Here is a 22,077-nt window from a genome sequence, read left to right on the forward strand (position 1 = left end):
GACCTGAGTGTGGCAAATCCTCATTTTGACAGTTTCTATTGGAAAATGAAATCCGCTTATATGATACTGGGACCTTGTTTCAAATAGGGTTTTACAGTCACAGAATCTGTTTAATACGCTCTGTAGCTTTTGATCTTGTACACAACAATCCTAACAAAACATAATTTACATCTGTCACTTGGGATAAGGGAATATCTGTGCCTAATAGAATGGTATGTGAATTCTAGCTGTTTTTCCCCCCGTCAAAGTAATCCAGTGGGGATGGGAGGCAAAGTAGGTAGGAGGTATAGAGAACACAAGATTGTCCCCGAGTTCCTAATTTTTGAAGCTGGGTGACAGTACACAGGGGCTTATTGTACTATTTCCTCTGCTTTTGTTTCTGGGTAGTTTTCCACAATGAAATAGGGTTTTTTTTTTTAAGTTTTACATTTGTATTTTTTCATTTATCTAACAAATTTTCATTCTTAAATAAGAATGACCAGTAGGCTTAGTGTAAGTAACTGCTGGATAAATGTTTTGCTTTTCCCTTTAGATGACTTTAAGCCAGCATCTATAGACACTTCCTGTGAAGGAGAGCTTCAGGTTGGCAAAGGAGATGAAGTCACAATCACACTGCCACATATCCCTGTAAGTTTATGCACTGTGGAAGCACAGTGAATCCTCATACTCTATGTACTGCAATGTGAATTTCCTACTATTTAAAGACTTCTAGATTTCTAAAAATTCCAACGTAAGGAAAAAGGGAGTTTGGGGGATGGGGTAGGGTGGAATTCATGTTTCTCAGGTGCTTGAGTAGAAATGATTCTTTGCCATTTTCCCCAAGCTCCCTTTTCCCCCATTTGCTACAACGTGGACAAGGTTCCTGTCCAGATACTTAGCCCCTCTAGCCCGTCTTTCAGATCATCCTAGCTTTTCCCTCAGGCAGCTTTGAAGAGCAAAGCCCTTGATGCCATGTTGGTTTATAGCAACAAGAGTTGAGGCGTGTGGCACTGCCAAGCCAGGAGTTAAGACAGGCAGAAGCAGAATTGACATCTCTCATATATTTGGCAAAGGGTGAAATGCAGGCTGAAAGTTTCATCCAAGAACCAGAGGATCAGCCCATTCAGCTAATTTAGGGATGAGGAACCCAGTTAAAAGCAAAATTGAGAACTCCTGCAGAGAGGGACTATTTTTTGGAAGCTTTGTCCAAGGCAGCACCATAATCACAAAGCCTGAAGGACCAGACAGAGTGCTTTTAATGAACATGTGTCATTGGATGTCATAGCCCTGTCCTCAAACATAATAAGGTCTTGGTAACCAGTGATAGGATGAAAAGGCTCTGGACAAGAAGCTTCATGCTGAGTAGAAATTACTTGTCTGCCAGCTCCAACTGCTATTTCATTGCTCTTTGCCTTTGGCAGATTACATCATCTCCCTTTGGATCTTTGTTTGCCAAATGTAAAATGAAGGGGTTAGATAAATGGTCTCTAAGGTCCCTTCCAACTCTTAAGTTTTTACTCTATGAATAAGGAGTCCAGGAGCCAACCAGTTTTTTTATTCCATATAATTAAATCCTATATATGTCAAATATTAATTGAGCACCTACCATGTGTTGGCCTGTTACTAAGCACTGAGAATATAATCTCGAACAAAACTAGCACATTTCTTGCCCTTGGGGAGCTTATGGTCTGGAATTAAATAAATATAAAAAGCACTGCATTTATTTTAGAAAAGCAGGAAGGTTTCTCTGAGGAAGTGACCTTTGAGCAGATTTGAAGGTCGAATAATTGAAAGAGAGGAAGGGGCAGGATGTTGCCGGCAGAAGCCTTGGTGAAGCCCCGCCAGAAGGAGCTCGAGGATCTGAGAGAGGCTGACCACCTTCTGCTCTGCACCCTGCGGAGCCTAGGCCTGAGGGGGACCAGGGGAGGCAGAAGGCCAAAGATTTTATTCTTTGGTCTCAGAGCAGCAGGGTAGCGATGGAAGGGCTCAGGCAGGTGAATGGCAGGATGTACTTACTCTGAGCCAAACAGAATAAGGAGCTGCCCCTAGAGGATGCGCTCCTTGGCACTCGGGGAAGCCCTGGACTCTGAAATTACAAGGAAATACAGAGATCACTTACTAGTTTTACTTCTCACAATGAAAGTTCTACTCAGTGTAGTATCAAGTAATGGTTTGTCTATTTTGATCAGTTCACACCTTGCCATTATTTGTAACGTGTTTTGAATCTTTAGAGAAATGTACGGTAATTTGAAAATTTATATTACATTTCTTGATTACCGAGAAGTGGTTGCAGAGTTACAGATTCCTGCCAGATTATTTCCCTTTCCTTTTTGCCTGGGAAGCCAGAGGAGTTAAAATAGAAATCGGTTCATTCTGTTCTGTTTGAGTAGCTCTGATACTTATGAAGTCACTTGTAAATTCAGTTTTAAAATTCATAACGGGTGTGTCTAGTTTGATCTTCTACTTTTGTGGCATCCAGGGATCCACACCACCAATGACTGTGTTCAAGGGGAACAAACGGCCGTATCAGAAAGACTGTGTGCTTATTATTAATCATGACACTGGTGAATACGTGCTGGAAAAACTCAGTAGCAGCATTCAGGTCAAGAAAACAAGGTACGTGAATGACCAGATATGGATTGATATGGGGTTTCCAGATCTTTGCATTATCTATTCAGTTGTCTTTGAACAACACGAGCATTGGCGTATTCTCTGTCCTATCGATAATCTCAACACCTCTACCCGTGTCTCAACAAGTCAGTAAAATACCGCTTCCTCAGATGCAGTAAAAAGAAATAATGATTTTCAAACCTGAAACATGGAAACCACGGGGGAAAGGGATGTACTTTATAATTAAATCTATCTTATTAATCTCATGATTGTTCAAATAGCACCACCTAAGGGGATAAGATTTAAACTTAAAGGCTTGTAATTAGATTGAAAACATTAATTTTTCACAAGATGCATTTGAGGTATTTATAACACCAAAATAAAGTTTTGCCTATTTTAAATAGTGAGTTCTCTTTAATATTTAATTCAAAATTAATTTCGAATTTTTCAGGTTATGCTTCATCAAGCCTTTTTTTTTTTTTTTTACTCATTCCAGAAAAATCTAGAAGTAGTTACCCTTTATTGAGGGGTTATCATGTGATGAATACTGTGCCAAATGCTTTCATACATTATCCTACCTGACGTTACAAATAACATTTAGAAAGGTGCTATTGCTACCTTTAAAAAGAAAAACAGATGAAGAGACTGTGGACTAGTGAGCCTGTGACTCACCAGAGTCCAGCCTCAGAGCAGAGTCCTACTCTGGGCATGCGCTTCTGAGCCCCCGCCCCTCTCTTGCCTGGGATAGATTTGTACTAATTACCTCCCCGAACCAGGTGCCGCTGTTAATTCCCCAGCAGCTGATGGTTGTGGGCATTTCTCTCCCTACTGGGGTGGTCTGTGGACTAGCAGCATTTGATCACTTGGAAGCTTTTTAAAGTGCAGAACTTCAGGACCTGCTCAGTTGATTCTGCAAAAGAAAGTGTTAATGAAGAGAATTTCCTCCGATTGGGGTGGAATGCTGTGCTTGTCTGTCTGCAGGAGCCGGCACAGGACAAGATGAACAAGCATGGAATAGATCATGGAAACGTGCAACTTAGCCAGTACCTCAAGAGCTGGTGTCATTTAGTAACTCATACTTGTGACTATAACCTTGTACAAGTCAGATAGTCCTACTGTCTACTAGTAAAGTGGGTTCTCACGACCGCATTGTGTCCTGCATGTGGGTGTTATTTGCTGGTTATAAAATGTGAGCTGCTGGAGGGCAGCAGGTCTGTTTTATTCATCTCTGTATCTCTGGTGCATAGTGCATTCTGCAATATGCAGTTGTTGAATGAGTAGCTCAAAGGATAAAATTACATCAGTATTTTGACGTAAAGAACTGTAAAGAACACAGGGTTGTGCAGAGACCTCTTGGTGCTTGGTTACAGATTTGAGGGCCACTGTTTTTGGCCCTCCAATTTAATGTCTGTACCTCATTTCAGAGCTGAGGGGAGCAGTAAAATCCAAGCCCGGATGGAACAGCAGCCCACTCGTCCCCCACAGCCATCTCAGCCGCCGCCGCCGCCACCACCGCCTGTGCCATTCAGAGCTCCGACAAAGCCTCCAATTGGACCCAAAACTTCTCCCTTGAAAGATAACCCCTCACCTGAACCTCAGCTGGATGACATCAAAAGAGGTAAGGAGCATTTTCTGGAACTCAAAGCAACTTGGACTTGGTGTTGAGGCTTTTGCGGCGATCACAAGGTTATTATTATGTTGATATTACATGGGCACTAATGACATGGGCATTCTCTTCCTAGAAAAAATACTTTGTAGATTTCATTCCAGAGGTGATGAGGGTGGGGGCTGTTACCACTTCTCTCTTTTGACAAGTGGGGCCCAGGAACAGAGGCTTGAATTGTGGCTGTCTTTGCAGCTTTCTGCTTAGAGGCCCAGGATTTAAACAAGCATGACTGCCATCCAAAAGTCTATATGCTATGCCTTTAAGGCTTTAGGAGAAGAGAATTCCAAGGTGTGGGGATCAGGGACGCAAATTAGGTGTGTCGATGTTAGTACAGTATCTAGGTCAGAGGGACATTTAAAATACCAGGACAAGTGCTTTGTACTGACACAAAGGGTGTAAACACGAGAGTGCCATGGGACCTGGAAATGGACATGGCCTAGAAAGACCTAGAGGTCTGGTCAGGTTCTCTCCAGTGCAAGCTGGAGGCCAAGATCGCTTTGGCTTTCACCCCCATACAGTGAGGGGGTGGTTTTAGTCGTCCAGACTTGTAGGAAGCTCTGAGGCTAAGTGTTGTATTTCAGATTTGTAAAGTTTCATGAGACAAAGTTAAATCTGTAGCAGTAGTAAACAGGGAAAGATAAAGAGCTGTTCTTGAGAAGTTTGCCTTTTCTGCCGTATAGAGGAGCCGTCTTTTAGTGAACAGAATCATTCTCTGCATGTTGGAAAGCCTCCTGTTTTGTTGTGGGGTTTTTTTGTTTCTGTCTCCCACCCCCCGCCCAACAGATATTGGAATGCTGTTTGTTAAAGTTTTCACATTAGTTGAACAAGAATTCGACTCTGAGTGGTTAGTTATTGCCAGTTACTGCTTAAAGGAACCATACTTGTTTAAGATCACATGGTGTGTTTGGACAGGAAAATCTGGCATCTTTCTTGATGTATCCTTAATGTATTCAGGGACCTTGAAAAGATTAGGTAAAACGCGTTTTTCCTTTCCTGCTATACCTCTGTAGAAAATGTAGTAGCTGACAGGCACGGCTGTCCGTGACATGTATACACAGGGCAGAGGAGGAAGTGTTCGTCCATTTTCCTCAGTTACCATGGTTTGTCCTGCATGCCTCAGCTTTGTGGGACATGAAAGCTGAAAAGGACCTCAGAGGCTGTTTGTTCTGGCCTTTTATTTTTTCAAAGTGTCTTGGAAAATTCATTGATTCCTGCCTGGGAGTCACTGGGCCTCACTGCTGGTTAGAGGTAGATCCAAAACAAGCACCCAGATGTTCCAATTCCTAGTCAAATATTTTTAAGCCCTTTAGCATAATATTTCTCTTATTTGGTGTTTAATCCCATAGTTCATAATCTTTAAGTAGATAAGGCAAATAGGCTTAATTATTAACTGTCATTATCTGAAACAGCTTTTTTTAAATTTGGGGTGAAGCTAATGTTTCCGCTGGCTTTCCTAAGGCAGTTTTATTCATTTTGGTTTTAGTCATTCCTCATTATTGCTGTTGGTGTTGCCAGTTCACCGTTTACAGAAGGCCGCGTGCGGCCTTGAGAGGGGCTGCCGGCTAACCCCCGTCATTTCTTCCAGAGCTGAGGGCGGAGGTTGACATTATTGAGCAGATGAGCAGCAGCAGTGGGAGCAGTTCCTCAGACTCCGAGAGCTCGTCGGGGAGCGATGACGACAGCTCCAGCAGTGAGGGTGAGGACACCGGCCCGGTGTCCCCCCCACAGCCTGCCCTCCAGCAGCCCTCCAGCGGCAGGCCGGCCGTCGCCAACGGGACCAGCCGGCCACAAGGAAGCAACCAGCTCATGAACACTCTCAGTGAGTGTGCTCTCCCTGCCCTGGCTCAGAGAGGGGTGGTTTGGCAGGCTAAGGGTGCAGCTTCTATTTATCTTATACCCAACTCTGTCAACCAAAGACATTTAAGGCATAAGAAAGCATCCTGACAGAATTTGGAGCAGAAAGGAGAGTTACCAAACAGTTAAAAAAAATAAAAGGGTGAGGGGATGTCAGGGAAGCACAAAACTGTTTCTTTTCCCCCCGCTGACACAAATTGGTTTTTGTGAATTTTCGAAAATACTGAGACATGAGCAGCTCAGCCCTTTGTTTCTGCATTGACCAGGCTTTACAGGCTTGAGGGGCGATGCCTTCCACATAATGTCCCCTGCCTCCAGGCCTTTTTACAGTCAGTCCCAAGAACACAGTTGTCCAGACTGTGGTGTCCCACAGCCCATAGACTTTAGAACCTGAGCCATTAGGGCATATTTGGAAACCAACGAGCTGTTGGCAAGAGGAAGGGCTTTGCAGCGTCCAGGTGGCTCTCCATGCAGTTGATACTGGAGTAAAGCAGAGGAAGACAACAAACACAGGTTTCTTTGTACTGGAGATGAGGAGAGTCTGGTTCCCAGCACCACCTGTCTCCAGTACCCTAGTGAGTGCTTTCATCTGGCGTGGCTCCTGTGAGGAGGTGGGGCGGTCTGGAGGCAACAGTCGGGAAGCTAACCTAGCACCCCTACTGCTGTGGACCAGGCAGTGGTCGTTCTCAGCCTCACCACTGCACACATCGTGGGCCAGATAAATCTTTGTCGTGGGGGCTGTCCAACGCATTGCAGGATGGCGAAGAGTGTTCCTGGCCTCCCCGGGGTAGATGCCCTTCTTCCTCCTGTCTCCCCAGTTGTGTCAGCCCAGAATATCTCAGGGCATTGCCAGATGTCCTCTGAGAGGCAAAACCACTCCTGCTGGAGAAACGCTACTTGAGGGGGTTCGACACCGTTAGGATACCAATCGAGGATGTTGTCTGCTATCCCATTCTGTGGGCCTGCGTTCTGGATGTCAGCGTATGCTTTGCTGCTGTTCTCATTTGGCCAGCAATAGTAGGTTTCATATTGGGAATTTGATATTCATAGTGGGAAAGTGCCAGACAGCTAAATTATTCTTTCCTCCTAGAAAGAAAGAGCAAAAGAAATGGCACAGTGGGTGTTACCTGCCTACCAGCGCCTTAAAACCCTTTTAGCTCTTCATGGCTCCAAGTCATCCTGTTCTGCAGCTCTTCAAAAGGCGAGACCTTAACTTTATATAAGCAGTTTCAGAGCTAGATTTTTTTTTAAATTTTTTTTAATGTTTTATTTATTTTTGATACAGAGAGAGACAGAGTATGAGATGGGGAGGGGCAGAGAGAGAAGGAGACACAGAACCGGAAGCAGGCTCCAGGCTCTGAGCTAGCTGTCAGCACAGAGCCTGACGCAGGGCTTGAACCCACGAACGTGACATCTGACCTGAGCCGAAGCCGGAGGCTTAACCGACTGAGCCACCCAGGCGCCCCTAAGAGCTAGATTTTTAACTGCAGTTCCACTGGTCTGTTAAATGCACATCATCTTACTTTGTAAGAGATCGTGCTCAACTTAGCTGATTGGGAGTCACCAGCTCTTGCCAGGCCCCTCTTTCCTTCCTTAAGTTAGAACGGTAGTTGTCACATTCTTGGGTCTCAGACCTCTTAATTATAACAATTATTGAGGACCCCAAAGAGCTTTTGTGCATGTGATTTATATCCACTTAATAGTACCATTAGAAATTAAAACTGAAATATTTAAATTATCCAGTAATTCATTTAAAATAATAATAAACCATCACATGTTAACAAAAATATCATTTTTATGAAAAACAAATTTTTCAGTCAAAAGATATTTAGTAAGAGGAACGTTGCTTAAAATTTCACAAATCTCTTTACGATTTGGCTTAGTGGAAAGCTGGATTCATTCAGTTGCCATAAGTTGTTTAGGTTGATGTATATGAAAAAAATCTGACCTCACACAGGTGTGTAGTTAGAAAAGGAAGTACCTTCCTGAAAAGGTCTCAAGGACCCCGGGGTCCTCCACACAAACTGAGAAGGGCTGGCCTAGGGATTAGCAATCCAGTCATGTAGCTGCTCACTTTTGTTGTGATCCAAGTGGTATCAGTTGGGTCCTGTTGTTCTATCATATTAGATTAAAACACTGAGCATTTCTATTCTTCACTCCTAAAACCTAAATTCTGCACACTAAACAAGAAGCTGAGGCTAAAGTAATTGCAGCTCATTAGTTGAGAGTTGAGGTTTAAAGTAACATGAACAGGGGCGTCTGGGTGGCTCAGTCGGTTGAGCATCTGACTTCAGCTCAGGTCATAATCTCGCAGTTTGTGGGTTCGAGCCTCACGTTGGGGCTCTGGGCTGACAGTTCAGAACCTAGAGCCTGCTTCAGATTCTGTGTCTCCCTCTTTGCCCCTCCCCCACTCAAACTCTGTCTCTGTCTCTCAAAAATAATTTAAAAACATTTTTTAAATAACATGAACGTGCTGGACAGTGGTGTCCCGGAGGGGATACTAGATTAGCCAGTTACTGGTATAAACAGCATTCAGCTTCCTTGACGGGAAGCTTAGCTCAGTGTTATTCTAGCTTTTATAAAGCAACTTCATGTGAGCAAGTCTAGCTGGTGAATCGGTTATTTATACTTTTTTGCTATTTATTAACACATTTAAAAGCTGGGTGGCCTGCTCCCCTTGTTCTGTCCCAGGACATAGCATCGCTGTGCTTTGCAGGTATCAAGAAGAGCATTTCTTTAAAAACGTTGATTGCGTCAGTTTTGTCACTGAGCCAAATCGGTTTTCCTCCCTAATTAAGTTGAATTGGCCTTTTTTTTACTGTAGTGCAATAACCAAGGCAGTCAAAGGGTCGTGAGGAAGTCATTTTTAAATTGTGCACTTTTGGTGTGATTCTGTGTTCTTTTTATAGGAAATGACTTGCAGTTGAGTGAGTCTGGCAGTGACAGTGATGACTAGAGCCGGATCTTTCGAAATCTTCTCGGTGCACAGATCTGCTGCCGGACTGGGCCACGCTCGCACGGAGCCCACTGCCGAGAGGGACGCGCTGTGCATCCGTGACTGTAGTGGGAGCGTGAGGCTCTGGAGGTCTCCGATACTCAAGTCTTTAACTTAGTGGTGATGGGTGATTTTTCCTGTAATTTTTGAACAATCTCATGTTGCAAAGTAGATCTGTAGAAGAACTAACAGAATTACATTTCTATTTGGTTAACGCTGTTAATGAAAAACAGACAAATGTGCGCTGGTCTAGGTTACTCAAAGGCCATAATCTTAACCAGGCCAGTGATTCAGTTGTAAACCTCAGCAGCCACCAGTTTGGCCAAGTGGTCTGCGTCAGTGAAATGACACCTGGTCTTTGAGGGGTGGAAGAGAGAGGGAGACCTCAAACTGCCGCATAGAAGTATTTTAAAACCACTTTAAACTGTTGAGACGAAGTGGTGAGGAAGTTTTGTCTGACCCAGCCTGACAAGCCTGTGTAGAAATGGACTTGGGGAGGGAGTCCTAGAGTGCCTGCTGGGCATGACCCGGCACTCCGCTAGTTCAGCCTCCTCACTCACAAATAAGGAGAGAGAGCAGCGCGCAGCAGCTGGTCCATGGCCCTCCTCTGGCTTCCCGCCGCCCCGCTGTGCCTGCTGCTCCGCCCTTGAAGCTCAGTAACTGGAGCCGGAGATCCTCATTCATGGGACTTCACTCTTATTGGATTCCAAAAGACAAAGTGTTGGGTACTTCTGGCTCAAATTCAGATCCAAAAAGTCCCTAAATACATGAGGCTGGGTGAGCAGATTAAACCAGCAGCCACTGGCTGACACATGAGATTCAGTGAAATTGGGACTTTTAATTCCACGTAGATCCACGCTGAGTGTTCTCCGTTCAGTGAATTTCAGTGGGGGTGTGGGAGTGGGAGAGAGGCGTAGTGAAGGAACCTTTCTGAACAGAAGAACCAGCAGCAGAATCTAGATAGGAGTTCTGTAATATGAAAGGAGCACATTCTTAGGTAAGGTATTTCTCTTCATGCCTTTGTACCACTGTTTGTGCCTGACTCCCAGACTGACTTGTATTTTTGATTAACAACTAGAAGAAAGTCACGAGATTGCCTTTTGCAGTGGGCAGTTTCCAGATGAATCTGTTGTTACAGGAAACTGGTCACTAGTAAATGTTCCATATTGAGTGGATGAGTGATAAATGATCCTGTGATTGGAATGGAGTAGCCTATTTCTGTAATTTGAATGGATACAATTTGAATGTCCTGAGAAATTCCCATTTACTTTGGCTCAGTGAGTATCCAGAACATGGAAAATGACTTTCTTTCCTTGGGTTCTTCCACTGAAAGACGGCCTCTGCTTCCCCAGCTAGCGGGTGGAAGCAGTCTGGACCTAGAAAGGAATTAGATGATTCACGGTGGGGGCTTTGGTGAGAGGTGCACCTTATGGAGTCACCTGTTCCGTGCGCAGCGGCTCCCGTGGGCCAGGAGCCATCATCCAGCACGCATGCGTACCGCCCCCCAAGTATGGGTCACTGGGACACACTGGCACTCTGTGGTGGCTTCTCAGCCCATCACGAGGTTTCAGTGGATTTAATGGCAGGTAGGAATTTCTTCATAATGAATTGATAATTGCTTTATAATTCCTTGCTAATGACGGCTCAGGGAAGGTAAAGGTCATGATTGGGAGACTTGAATTGTTACTGGATGTGGGGAATTGTTTCACTGCTCTTAACTTGCTCAAGCTGGGGCAGGTTCCAGGAACTTGAACTAAAAATATCTATTTAAGCCTCTCTGATTTTTTTTTTTCCTCCTAAAGTCTTGATTTATACAGATAGAACTGTGGTTTTTCACATGTCGAGTCAAGATGTTTGTTTCAATAGGAAATGCATGTGGCACTGGGTTTGGTGAGCTGAGCTCTCTGGGCTTCAGCCCGCTGCCTCTGTCGCCTATCCTACCTGCCGCTGCACGGTTAGCCTCCAGCCAGCTCCGGTTTGTTCTCTGCATGAAGCCTTCGGTGGTGCCCTTCTCCTCGCCCTCCAGCTTTACCCACCAGAATAAGGAATCTCGTCTTATTGGAAATCAAGAATCTGGCCTCACAGACTCCTTCCCATGAGTTACCTCATGCCAGCCTCATGGAACTTACTCTCTGTGCCTTCTCAGTCTGTCCCTGCCTCTCCCCCGCCAGGTCCTGGTCCTGATGCTCCGCTCGGTTCAGCCTGCTGCAGTGCTGTCTGTACTGACCTTCCTCTTGCTCGAGCTCTGGTTGGTGTGAACTCCTTAAAAGCAGGGAGCGTCATTCTCATCTCTATTTCTGGGGTGTCCACAGGACTAGACATTCAGATGCTTATAGCCTGGTGGGGCGGAGGCAGAGAAAACCAACCAGTGGAGTACAGAGGGTAGACATGGAGCAGACATTCCAAGCTTTGGAGACAGCTGAGAACCATCCGTGCTCGTTTGCATGGTTTTGAAGTCTCTCACTGAATTGTTAAAATTGCCTTTCCTCTTTCCTGTGCAACTTCTGCCATATCATTAAGTCATTAGGCAAGATGTAAAGGCTTAAATTCAGGGTGCCCAAGGAGCCACAGCGGGTTGAAGACCTGATTTGGGGAAATAGTATAAACCAGAGATCTGTGATGATGCCACTCATTAACTATTTTATTATTTCTATAGCAGAATCATTTTTTTTTCTGTATGTGGTATTAATATGTATGTGCTTCAGTGGTGGGAAAACTTGAAAATTCCAAAATCCTTGCTATCCTAATTGAGAGGCTGCTTAAGTAGGCTGTGCGCGCGCGCGCCTTTGTGTGTGTGTGTGTGTGTGTGTGTGTGTGTGTGTGTGTGATGTATTTATTACGTTGTTTTGAAAGATAATAGTGTGTTATCTTAGGTACAGCCAAATTGGATGTTTCCATTTGGCAAGGAAAGTAGGATTTCTGAAATTCAGGCCTTAATCAGGAGGTTGGAAGACAAGACCAACTGAAGCGTTAATGAAATGTGTGTTTTTTGTTGCTTATGTTGTGTCTGTCTTATGTTAATTGTCTCATTCTTTAATGATTTTTAAAATCTTGTGCTTAAAAGCTTATTTGCATAATTGTGAAGTAGATGTGCATGTTTACACTTATGTAAAATGTTTGCATTTATGTAAAATATTTGCCATGTAAAGTTTTTTTTTTGGTTTATTCTCTTAAAGATGACTATATTTAAGTAAAAAATGAAGGTCAGCAGTATAGGCCTTGGTGATTTTATTTTCTTACTAAGAATCAATGAAAAATGTAAGGTTCTACTAAGAATCCTTTATGCTTTTGCCTGCTCATTAAGATGAACACCTTAGCTTCAAAAGGTGTGAAGTTCAAAACTAAAGAATGTCTTTAGTGAGCCACATGGCATCTGAGGCTGTTGCTTGGTCTGGAAAGGCAGACTTGGCTTTGAATCTAAGAACCATGCAGGGGTTGCACTGAATCCCTAGACAGATCCTAGTGATTTTAGCACACCAAATTGCTTCCACCTGGAATGCCACGCCACACATGCACACGCACACACACATACATACACTCACTGGCTGGAGGTGATCCTGTCTCGTGCTTCCATTCCACATCCAGCAGTGCCCACAGCAGGCTTGTGGTCTTGCCTCCTGATAGTCTGCAAACTTCTAGGTGGGCAGTGACCATATTCCTTTTTAAAATTCTCTGGTGTCTTTCGCCTAATGGGTGCTCAATAAATTGGAATTGAATACAATTACGCATTAAGAGAACTAGCCTAGGAATCCTCTGCCGCTCATTCTGTAACTGGTTCCCATTTCCTCGGGTGGAAATAGGAGTTAGGTGTGACCCAGGACTCCCAATGGGGAAGTGGTGGTGTACATTCATCAGTCAAGGGAATATGCTCCTCAGTTAACTGCTGCCATACAATGATACGTAACAAAGCATCCCAGTATTCAGTGGCTTAAAATAAGCATTTATTTTGCTTACAAGTCTGGATTGGCGATTAAGACTGGGTGTGGCTGGACGATCTGGTCTTGACCAGGCTCCCAGTGCTGGCAGCTTGCAGACTCAGCTGATCTAGGATGGCCTTGGCCAGCACAGCTGGGGCAGGTCAGGTGGGCTCCAGGTGTCTTACCCTCTAGCGACCTAGACCTACACATTGTCATGGCAAAGAGAGACATGCTAGAGTGAGAGAGGAAACAACTGCCTCGGTCACAATTGCTAACGTGTCATTGGCCAAAGCAAGTCACAGGGTCAAGTTCAGAATCAAGGGGTGGGCAAATACAGCGCATTCTGCCAGGTGATGGGAGGGGTTGCAAGGTGTAGATACAGGGAGGCGTGAGGATTAGGGTAATTCCTCCATCAGTCTACCTCCACGTACTCCACATCCCTACTGTGGCTGAGAACTCTGGGCCATATAATCACTAAGTCTTCTCTCAGCTTGGCTTTCTCCTGGCCAGTTAAATAGGAGTCCCTGTAGAAGTTAAGGCTAATTTCTGGCCAAGGTTCTGGCAGAGGACACCCAAACCAAGCAAGAGCCCTCTGGACTTGGCACTCTGCCCTATTCGGAGTAGCATGCCTCCTTCTAACCTCTCCAACCTAAAGCACCATTCGTTACCTATTGCTAAGTAACAAATTATTCTAAAACAGTGGATTAAAACAACCACCATTAAAAAACACCATTTTAGCTTATGGAATCTGTTGGTTAGGATTTAGGACAGAGCTTGGCTGGGCAATTCTGCTTTTGGCTTCAACTGAGGTCACTCAGTGGTACTCAGATGACAGATGGGCAGGACTAGAGAATCCAAACTGGCTTCACTCACGTGTCTGGCACTGTGGTGGGGATGGCTGGAAACAGGCTCCTGTGGGACTGTCAGCCAGAGCCTCTCTAACATGGCAGTTTCAAGGTAGCTGGTCTTCTTACGCGATGGCTGCTTTCTCCTAGAATAAGCATCCCAAGAAGCTGCTGGGCTGTTTATGACCTAGCCTGGGAAGTCACATAGCATCACATCCACAGTATTCTATTGTTCCAAGCAATCAAAAGCCCACCTGGATTCAAGAGGGACATAAATCCTTAATGGAAGAACATTTAAAAAGCCACCTACCCAAAGTCCCCCTTTCCCAAAGTATATTTGGTCTACAGCCATTGGTGAGACGTTTCCCCAGAGTAGTGGCTCTTAAAATGTGGTCCCTGGTCCAGCACCATCAGCATCCCCTGGGAGGACCTTGTTAGAAATATAAATAATCAAGGCCCCCACCGGATCCGTTCAATCGGAAGTTCCAAAGTGGGCCCCAGTTATCTGTGTGACAAGCTTTTCAGGTCATCCTAATAAATGCTAAATCTTTGAAACCCCTGCCCCATGGAAACAGACGCCCTTGGTGAGCCCCAAGTGATGACTGTGGCTGCCTTCAACTTCCCATCCTGTGCGTGGGACTGAGGGCAACCTGGACTGGTGCATGCAGTGGGGTATGGCACTCCACGAATTGGAACGTCGAAAACCAAAATCTAGAAGAGGTATTAAGGGAGTGGAAAGATGGCAAGATAATTCCTCATTGTCCTTGAAGAAATTACAGGAACCAAAGTAATCACAAATTCAATTCTCTTGAGATACTGGCATCTTGGCAGATTTTCATAATTACACGCCCCCCCCCCTTTCTATTCAGGTAGTAGGATAAGGGGGAATAGAGGAGATAGCCCGTTTCTTCCTTTAGTGAGGCTCTTTCTTGCAGAGTTGTCTGACTTTGTCTCGGGCTGAAAAGAACTCGGGCGAGCCCCTCAGAGAGGAAGCCCGCTGATAAAGGCGATGCGAGTTCTCTGACTCCATTTCCCAGGGGCAGGGGTGGGGGCAGTCCTTAACCCATTACTTTTGTGTGATCTGCAGCCTCTCAGAATGGTTACAGATGAAGATGCTGGAGAGGAACCCACACTCCTGGAGCCTCTGGGCCCAAGGGTGGTGACTGGGTTGCTGAAATGTAACAGTCTCCTTGATGAATTGCCAAGATACTTGATCTGAGCGCTCATTGTTACCACGAAAGTGCAAGATCTGAGTTTAATTGAAATTGGTTCACTATAGAGGAGGGATTGGGGGAGATAACTAAAGGCAATCTTTGGAGTAGGATTGGCCCTAATTATGAGGCTTGGAGATTCATAAGTAATTTACCCATGTGTCCTCTATGCCCGTATTAGAGTGATGGATGGCCAGTGTGTCTGTCCCATTATGCTCAGAAAATCTGTCTCACCATCTTTCCAAGCACTGCTTCCTAAGTATTAGTTACAATGTTCCTCTAAAGACTTCACTTTGCTCACAGATTTGTCACTCATATGGCTTTGCAGGTGGATAAAGACTTGTGAGGCCAAACCCCATCCCTGTGCTTTCTTGGTTGGTAGGAGCCTGTGGGCTGACCTGGATCTTTGGGGATCAGTTACTGGTAAAAGGGTTAACACCAGTCCAGACTGAGAGGAAACGTCAGCCCTGTACCCTGTCATTCATCAGAGTGCCAGGGCAGACACCGATCAAGCCAGCTGCAAAGCGGATGGAAAGCAATCTTCCTGCCACGGTCACTGCTGAAGATCTGCAGCATGATCATCACTTTTCTCTTTGTGTGACTACTGCTTGCTTTTCAGGGACGGCCCCTGCCTTGCTTTTTACTCCTGCAACCTGACAAACATTGCTGTGAACCTTTGTGACTAAAGTCTTGGGCTGTCACACTTCTGCAGCTTGCAATCCCATCAGTAAGCCTGAAACTATGCACGCTTGCCTGGAAGACCTGAGCCACATGAGTCACTCTGACACAGAGACGCAGTTTCAGTTTCTACCCCAGATACAGACATTCTGATAGGGATTTTCAGGCATAACATTCCATGCTTTTTTTAAAAACGAACTTTGTAGTTTTCCAAGGAATCAGGATCTCGGTCCACTTCCCAGTCCAGGCTTCATCGCGACCCCGTTACACTCAGCCTGCTCAGCTTTGAGCCTGTCCCCACAATCCTTTGACATCCTACCTATACTCCACGTCTCCCCCAATCCTATCATCATCTTGTCTTTCTTGGTTTGCTGAAATGCCCCATCTTTCCTCTGCTGTTTGGTCTCCCTCAACAAGTCAATAAAGCTAATTTTGCTGGTCTACAAAACTCGGTTATTCTGTCTCTGGTGGTATTCATCAGATGGGCCAATGTGCTGCAAAGTTGGAGAACCACGGCTCTTTTTCACCGATTCGTAGTAAAGGCTGTGGTCCAAACTGCTGTCAAAAGTGGACTCACGTAACCAGCCTCGAAGGGGGAAGAAAGAGACCCCAGGTCCCAAAGAGGTGACTGATTTGGCTGGAGTCACTAAATAATCATGACACAGATAAAACCCAACCCTCCCTAAAGAGTTTCTAGGGGTTGGTTAAAGAAATTTTAACCATATTATCACTAAAATTCAACACGGCCCTGAAAATAAGGTACTATTATTCCCAGTATAAAGATGAGAAAAACAGACTCAAAAAAGGTAAGTAAATTATGCAGGATAATTAAACAGTGAGTTGGCGATAGCCAGGCTTCAAACCTAAGTGAATCCAATCCTATCCTTTTTTCACAAAAGCAAACCATGCCACCTCTTTCCCTACCTATGGCTCCCTGGGAGAGCAGGTTCTCTTGAGTAGACCTATCAGAATCCACCAAGAGCTTTTTAGGTGTGAGGAGTCTTCCCAGATGTTTGCCCCCAGCACCTATTCCTGCCAAAAGGAAAAGTAAAACCAGAGATGGACACTGTATACCCAGCACCCATTCTCTCCGTTCCTGCTCCCCACTATATAGTCCGGGAGCCGCCTTTCCTTACACAGCCCATGTGCTTCTGGAGAGTCCCCAGGAAGCAGGCTGGGTGTGTTCTTGTAGCTTTTGCCCCTGTGGGTTCAGGAACCCAGCCGTAATCCAATTAGCAGGGGACATTCTCTTGATGGCAAGTATGGGTTCAGGAATGGGCATATGACCCAAACAGGCAATGAGGCTCAAGGTAAGGTGGCTTCTGGGGAAAAAAAATGTCTTGGGAGCCACTGGAATAGATGTTATCTCTTCCTCTGGATATTATAGGGTGCAGATGTAAGCTTGAAACTATAACAATCAGTTTGTGACCACACCCCAAGGATCAAACTAACAGGAGATATGCAAATAGCAGAGAGGACAGCTCAAGCAGAGAAATGGAGTGGGAGCCTTGATTGAACCATGCCTGATCTCCACCCTACCGCTGGAATTTTTACGTCATATTAGCCAATAAATTCCACCCTGTGATTTATATGCTATTTAAGTTGGATTTTATGCCACCTACCAACAAAAGCATCTAAGCTGGATTAGCCTTTTTTGGTGACCCAACTGCACCTCTGAAGACCCTATGATGTTTTCAGCCACTCCCTGTGATAGCCTCAGGAGCAGCTGAGGGGGTCCATCACCACTTCCAGGCAGGCCCTATCACCACTGGAGGACAGCGTCCCCCGACCCCCACCAGCTGTTAAAGCTGAAAGAAAATGCAGTCCTTGTCACAGCTTCTACCGGGTAAGGAAATGGCAGCTGTGAGACAGAACAAACCAAGCCTGAGCCCAGATGTCAGGACTCTGGGTTCAGTGTTCATCCCCCTACACTGCGCCATCTCAGCTCCCCAAAGGGCCAGCAGATGCTGGAAGCATCTAGCTACCTATCCTGTGCTTACAGGTGCCCCTGTTCGTAGGGAACCTGCTCCCTATACCACCGTTAGCATTTCAGGGGAGGGCTGGGGACAGCCCATCTTCCCTGATCCTTCATCTCTCCATTTCACATGCCACAGAGGGAGAATTACTATTATTATATAACTTAAAACATGTGGCTTTTGTTTTCAGGGCCTCTCAGAACCCCCTTGCAATACTTGGAGACAGGCCCCTCTGACATTGTGGGATCTGGTTACAAGAGCAGAGGCAGAGGCGCACACACCAAATGTCTAAGTATTGACCTTATAATCAACCTAACAGACTGTTCTTAAATATGTTCTCTCTGCTTACCAGACAGTCACACCTTCATAAAGACCTGGAAGGCTAGGTTTGAATTTGGAATATTTAGATTCCCCAAAGTTCTGTGGCAGCACGAGGAGGGCAAGGCCCAGCCCACACGGAGAGGGGCCTTGTGTGCATCTGTGTGGAAACTCCAGCCCGCTTATCCAAGTCCCATCCATAACCCCTAAACACAGCTTGTCCCTGGTCACTCCCAGGCTTCCAGGTGTGTGCAGGTCACGCTCAGGAAGTCAGACATGGGGAAGAGGCTGAGGACCACTGGATGGGAGCTGTGATCTCCTGGGTACCTGCAGCACGGTCTGGGAGAGGGGTATCCAGGAGGCATGTCCTGTTGGCCTCACAGACTCCCTGCCCGGTGGGGAGGATCGTGGCCAGAGAAGGGCCAGATTGAACCCTCTAAGGCAAGAGACCCAGGACAGGGCCCTTGTGGCCAGGTCCAAGGGCATTGCTGGAACTCCATCTCATTCTAAATATGGTCCTAAAATAAGGCTAGGGTGGGGCTAGGTTAGCAAGACCAGGCTCTGTGACCCTGGCTATCCCTCCATATCTCTCAACCTCAGTTTCCTCCCTTGTCCCTGAGGGGGTGGGAATGCTCACATTCTAGAACCCTCTGCAGAGCCTCGGAAGCAGTGAATTCAGACCCCTCATTCCAATCAGTAATAGTGGGACTCTGGTCCAAAACCCCCAGCGAAGAGAAAGCCACAGTGGGGAAACAAACTGCTTATATTTCTTGATTTCCCATCTGGGGATCCCAGCATGAAGGTGTGGCTTTACACGGGAGTGACATCATCCCAAGGTGTGCAGTAGAGCCTGGGCGAGCCCGGCCGGCCAGCGTGCCCATCTCTGAAGACCCCACCCTTGGGCTGGTCCCATCCGCTACAGACCCCTAGTGAGAGCCTGCTGGGCCCGAAGCTCTTGTCTGCCGAGTCCCCAAGACTCAGTCACATTAAAGTGCTCTGTATAAAAGCCCAACAGCATCCTTCCACCTGGTAACAAATAGGCAAATCCCATTTGAGGTCTGCCACTGGGGAGATATCTTTCCAAAACAAAGCTAAACGGACTCGGGAAAGATGGTGGCACAAGGCAGCTCACAGTCATGCCAGACTAACGACCCTGCAGAAACATGGGGGGCTCAGCAGGCACATGGCGGCAATGCTGTGCACTCCAGAGACACAAAGGGAAGGTCACAGGGTGTGCACAGGAGTCAACAGGCAGCCAGGAGCTGGAGCTCAGGACACAAACAGTCTCTGCCTAGAACAGGTACTCAGTCGTAGGGCCTCAGATGGGGAAACCCAGGGTAGTATTTTCCGAAGGACCAGAAACACCAAAAAGCCTGCCGAGGTGTAGACTCAGGAGGTCACGCCCTCTGGTAGTGAACAAAGATGCACAGAAAGGGCATTCACAAAACAGAGGTCAAAGTTCTGAGAGCCACCAGGTCAAGGGGTTGCTAGGGATGGTGAAGCTATAGGAGCTACCCTCTTGGGAAACACTGAGAAGCAGGAAGGCCACTGCTCTGCTGTTCATGTGCTGAGCACCCCAGCTGGCCTCCACCCTCTCCCAGGGGCAGAGCACCGGTTTGGTGGCCTTCTCAGGGCTTTTTCACAGTTGGATCTCTTCTTGGGGGAGCTGCGCCCACATGAGGCTGTGCTGGGCTGTGGCCAGGAGAGGGGTTCCTCAGTGGGTCCAGAGCTGGGAGCCACTCCAAGAAGGCAGGCTCACTTCCCTGCTTTGTGGTTCACAGGCCCGGAGAGACCTGGTGGCTGGCGGCCCCGGGTGAAAACGCCCACATTTCCGGAGGTCAGAGGAGCGGAGAGGCCTGGCCACCAGATGCCCCAGATGGGGTGACTACAAATTCAAAATGCCCTGCAGGTCTAGGTGTGGGTAACAGTTGTGAGCCAAGTCCACGGTCTGGGTCGGTAACATTCCAGAAGAAAAGGGGCACTGTAGGTCGGCGGTTTGGCTGGATGGTAGCAATGGGACACGGTTCCCAGGGGGAGCATGAGGAAGGTTCTCCGGGGCTTCGGATTAAGACAGGGTACAGTGGTCCTAAGTTCTTCCAGTTGGATTGAGTTAAAAGCATGTCTTAGCAGCAAGAGTTTGTCCTTGTTTTTGTCACATGAAGGTGGTAGAAACCGGACCAGGGAGGGTGCGAAGTCAGTCCGATGAGTGTGGAGAAGCCACTGCTGATCCCGGGGGACGCAGCCCACCTCCTCCTCAGGCCCTTCATGTGAAGTAGCGGCAGGACGTGGAGTCGATGTAGCAGTACGGGGTGCACTGCAGGTCCCCATATGACCTGGGGGGACAGATACTGGTCAGGGCATGCGCAGGGCAGTGGGCACGGACAGCTCCTGCCCAGGCCTCAGGACCACAGCATGTTCCTAGGGGTCACCTCTGGTGACTTTTGGTCCAGCCTCATCGAACAGCTGTCCCTGCTACTATTTTACTCAGGGCCTCGGAGTCTGACACAGAGTGCTCGCATTCTCATTTGGGGTAAGAGGCTTGGGGCAGTTGAGGTCAGGCCTCTGTGGCTTTTCCCCTTGAGCCCAGTTGAGGGATCTGGGTAGAAAGAGTTGGTAACCACGTTTTCAACACAGCATCTCTGAGAGAATCACTCCCTTCTCGAGACCTGAAAGGTTTCCGGTGCTGTCCACTGATCATACTGGACTGATGCAAATGTTCTATTTCTGTACAGTCCAGTCCAGCAGCCTCTAGCTTTATGTGTCGAATGAAGTCTTAGAATAAGGTTAGTATGACTGAATAACTGATTTTTAATTTTAATTAAAGTTACATAGCAATATGTGTCCACCAGATTGGACAACACAGCCTATACCCCTGTGAGCCCAAAAGCTAATGTATAATGGTTATACATTATACCCATATTCACAAGCATCCCCTGAGGCTTCTAGAGATTAACTGAGTAACCGCAGTGAGCCAGCGGGTAAGCCCCAGGCTCTATGCAATCCTGTGTTCCATGCCTAGTTGTCTACACTGACTTGTCTCCATGAAGCCATCAACCAGCTCAGACCTGCCACCACTGTGGCAGGCACCAGAGGACAGGGCACTTCAGGGATAGGGCAATACATACAGACACACAGATGCAGCTGGTCCTGGCAAAGCCTAACCTGCTTGGAGTTTTGGGGTGACCACAGGTCTGTAGTCCTCCCAGCCTGGTTTGAGATGCTGGTGTGTGTTTGGGGGGACTGGGCACTGAGGAGACCTTGGAAGAGAGAGCGGACAGAGGAGGCGACAGAAAGAGGACTGGTGTCTATTCCCCAGCCCCGCTGAGGGTCTGGGTCCAACCTCACCAGAGGAATAGGGTTGAAGGCAAAGGCTGAAAAGACAGAAACCCCGAGGGACCTAGGAGGTGTGAGGGGCACCAGTGATCCATGCTGAAGCCAACTGAGAAGCAGAAGCTAGTGAGGAAAGCCTTCTGGTTTCCCTAGAGCGCCATACAACTCTGCATCTGTGGGGAGGAGGGGGAATGTGGTGTGGTTTGGCATTTCATAGGGCCAGTGTCCTTTAGCTGGCTTGGGAAATGTCAACCAGGGAGGTCAATGTGAACACCCACCGGAGAGCCCCAGACAGAACTAGGGGGGTCCCTGAAGGGGGTGCTAAGTTCCTGGGGATTTCCTGGAAATCCAGCAAAATTAGATGTTAATGCTGGTGTGATCTCATCTGCACCCACAGTCCTACCCTGCGGGCCGGGAGCTGTTCCAGAGAATTCAGGTTGTACAGATGCTCAGATTCTTGGAAATGCCCTGGTGCCCCCACTCTCCACTGGGCTTCCTCCAGACCCACTTTCCAGAAGTCTGATGTGGTCATGGTGGCCACTGGGGGTGGGAGCTGCTCACCCAGGGGCAACTGTAGACTGCTGATCACCAGGGGCCCAGGATGGGCTGTCTCAGCTCGGCCTCAGAGGCACTTGGGCACCCTGAGAGGGCACATGTGGTTATGTGTTTATTGCCCGTGTGTTGTGCTATTTGTCACC

General features: G+C 46.9%; 2 protein-coding genes across 6 annotated transcripts in view; one reads left to right on the forward strand and one right to left on the reverse strand.

Moving 5' to 3' along the window:
* The window catches only part of EAF1 (ELL associated factor 1), an 18,098-nt gene extending 1,895 nt beyond the window's left edge, over positions 1-16,203 (forward strand). Inside the window, exons 2-6 of one of the 4 annotated variants that reach the window (XM_029940325.1) lie at positions 533-627; positions 2,459-2,595; positions 4,014-4,207; positions 5,841-6,074; positions 15,460-16,203. In XM_029940325.1, the coding sequence (XP_029796185.1) occupies positions 533-627; positions 2,459-2,595; positions 4,014-4,207; positions 5,841-6,074; positions 15,460-15,734 (935 nt within the window). In that variant the 3' untranslated portion in view covers positions 15,735-16,203. Of the gene's footprint in view, positions 1-532; positions 628-2,458; positions 2,596-4,013; positions 4,208-5,840; positions 6,307-7,199; positions 7,405-9,018; positions 10,881-15,459 lie in introns of those variants that run through there. The other 3 variants (XM_029940328.1, XM_029940327.1, XM_029940326.1) reach the window with 3 other exon arrangements.
* The window catches only part of COLQ (collagen like tail subunit of asymmetric acetylcholinesterase), a 77,551-nt gene continuing 68,497 nt past the window's right edge, over positions 13,024-22,077 (reverse strand). The window contains exons 17-18 of one of the 2 annotated variants that reach the window (XM_029940324.1): positions 13,895-20,382; positions 13,024-13,223 (exon numbers count right to left, since the gene is read on the reverse strand). In XM_029940324.1, coding sequence (XP_029796184.1) covers positions 20,313-20,382 — 70 coding nt within the window. In that variant the 3' untranslated portion in view covers positions 13,024-13,223; positions 13,895-20,312. Of the gene's footprint in view, positions 20,383-22,077 lie in introns of both variants that reach the window. The other variant, XM_029940323.1, reaches the window with a different exon arrangement.

The sequence above is a fragment of the Suricata suricatta genome, chromosome 5, assembly GCF_006229205.1.
Source record: "Suricata suricatta isolate VVHF042 chromosome 5, meerkat_22Aug2017_6uvM2_HiC, whole genome shotgun sequence".
NCBI classification, from domain to species: Eukaryota; Metazoa; Chordata; class Mammalia; order Carnivora; family Herpestidae; genus Suricata; species Suricata suricatta.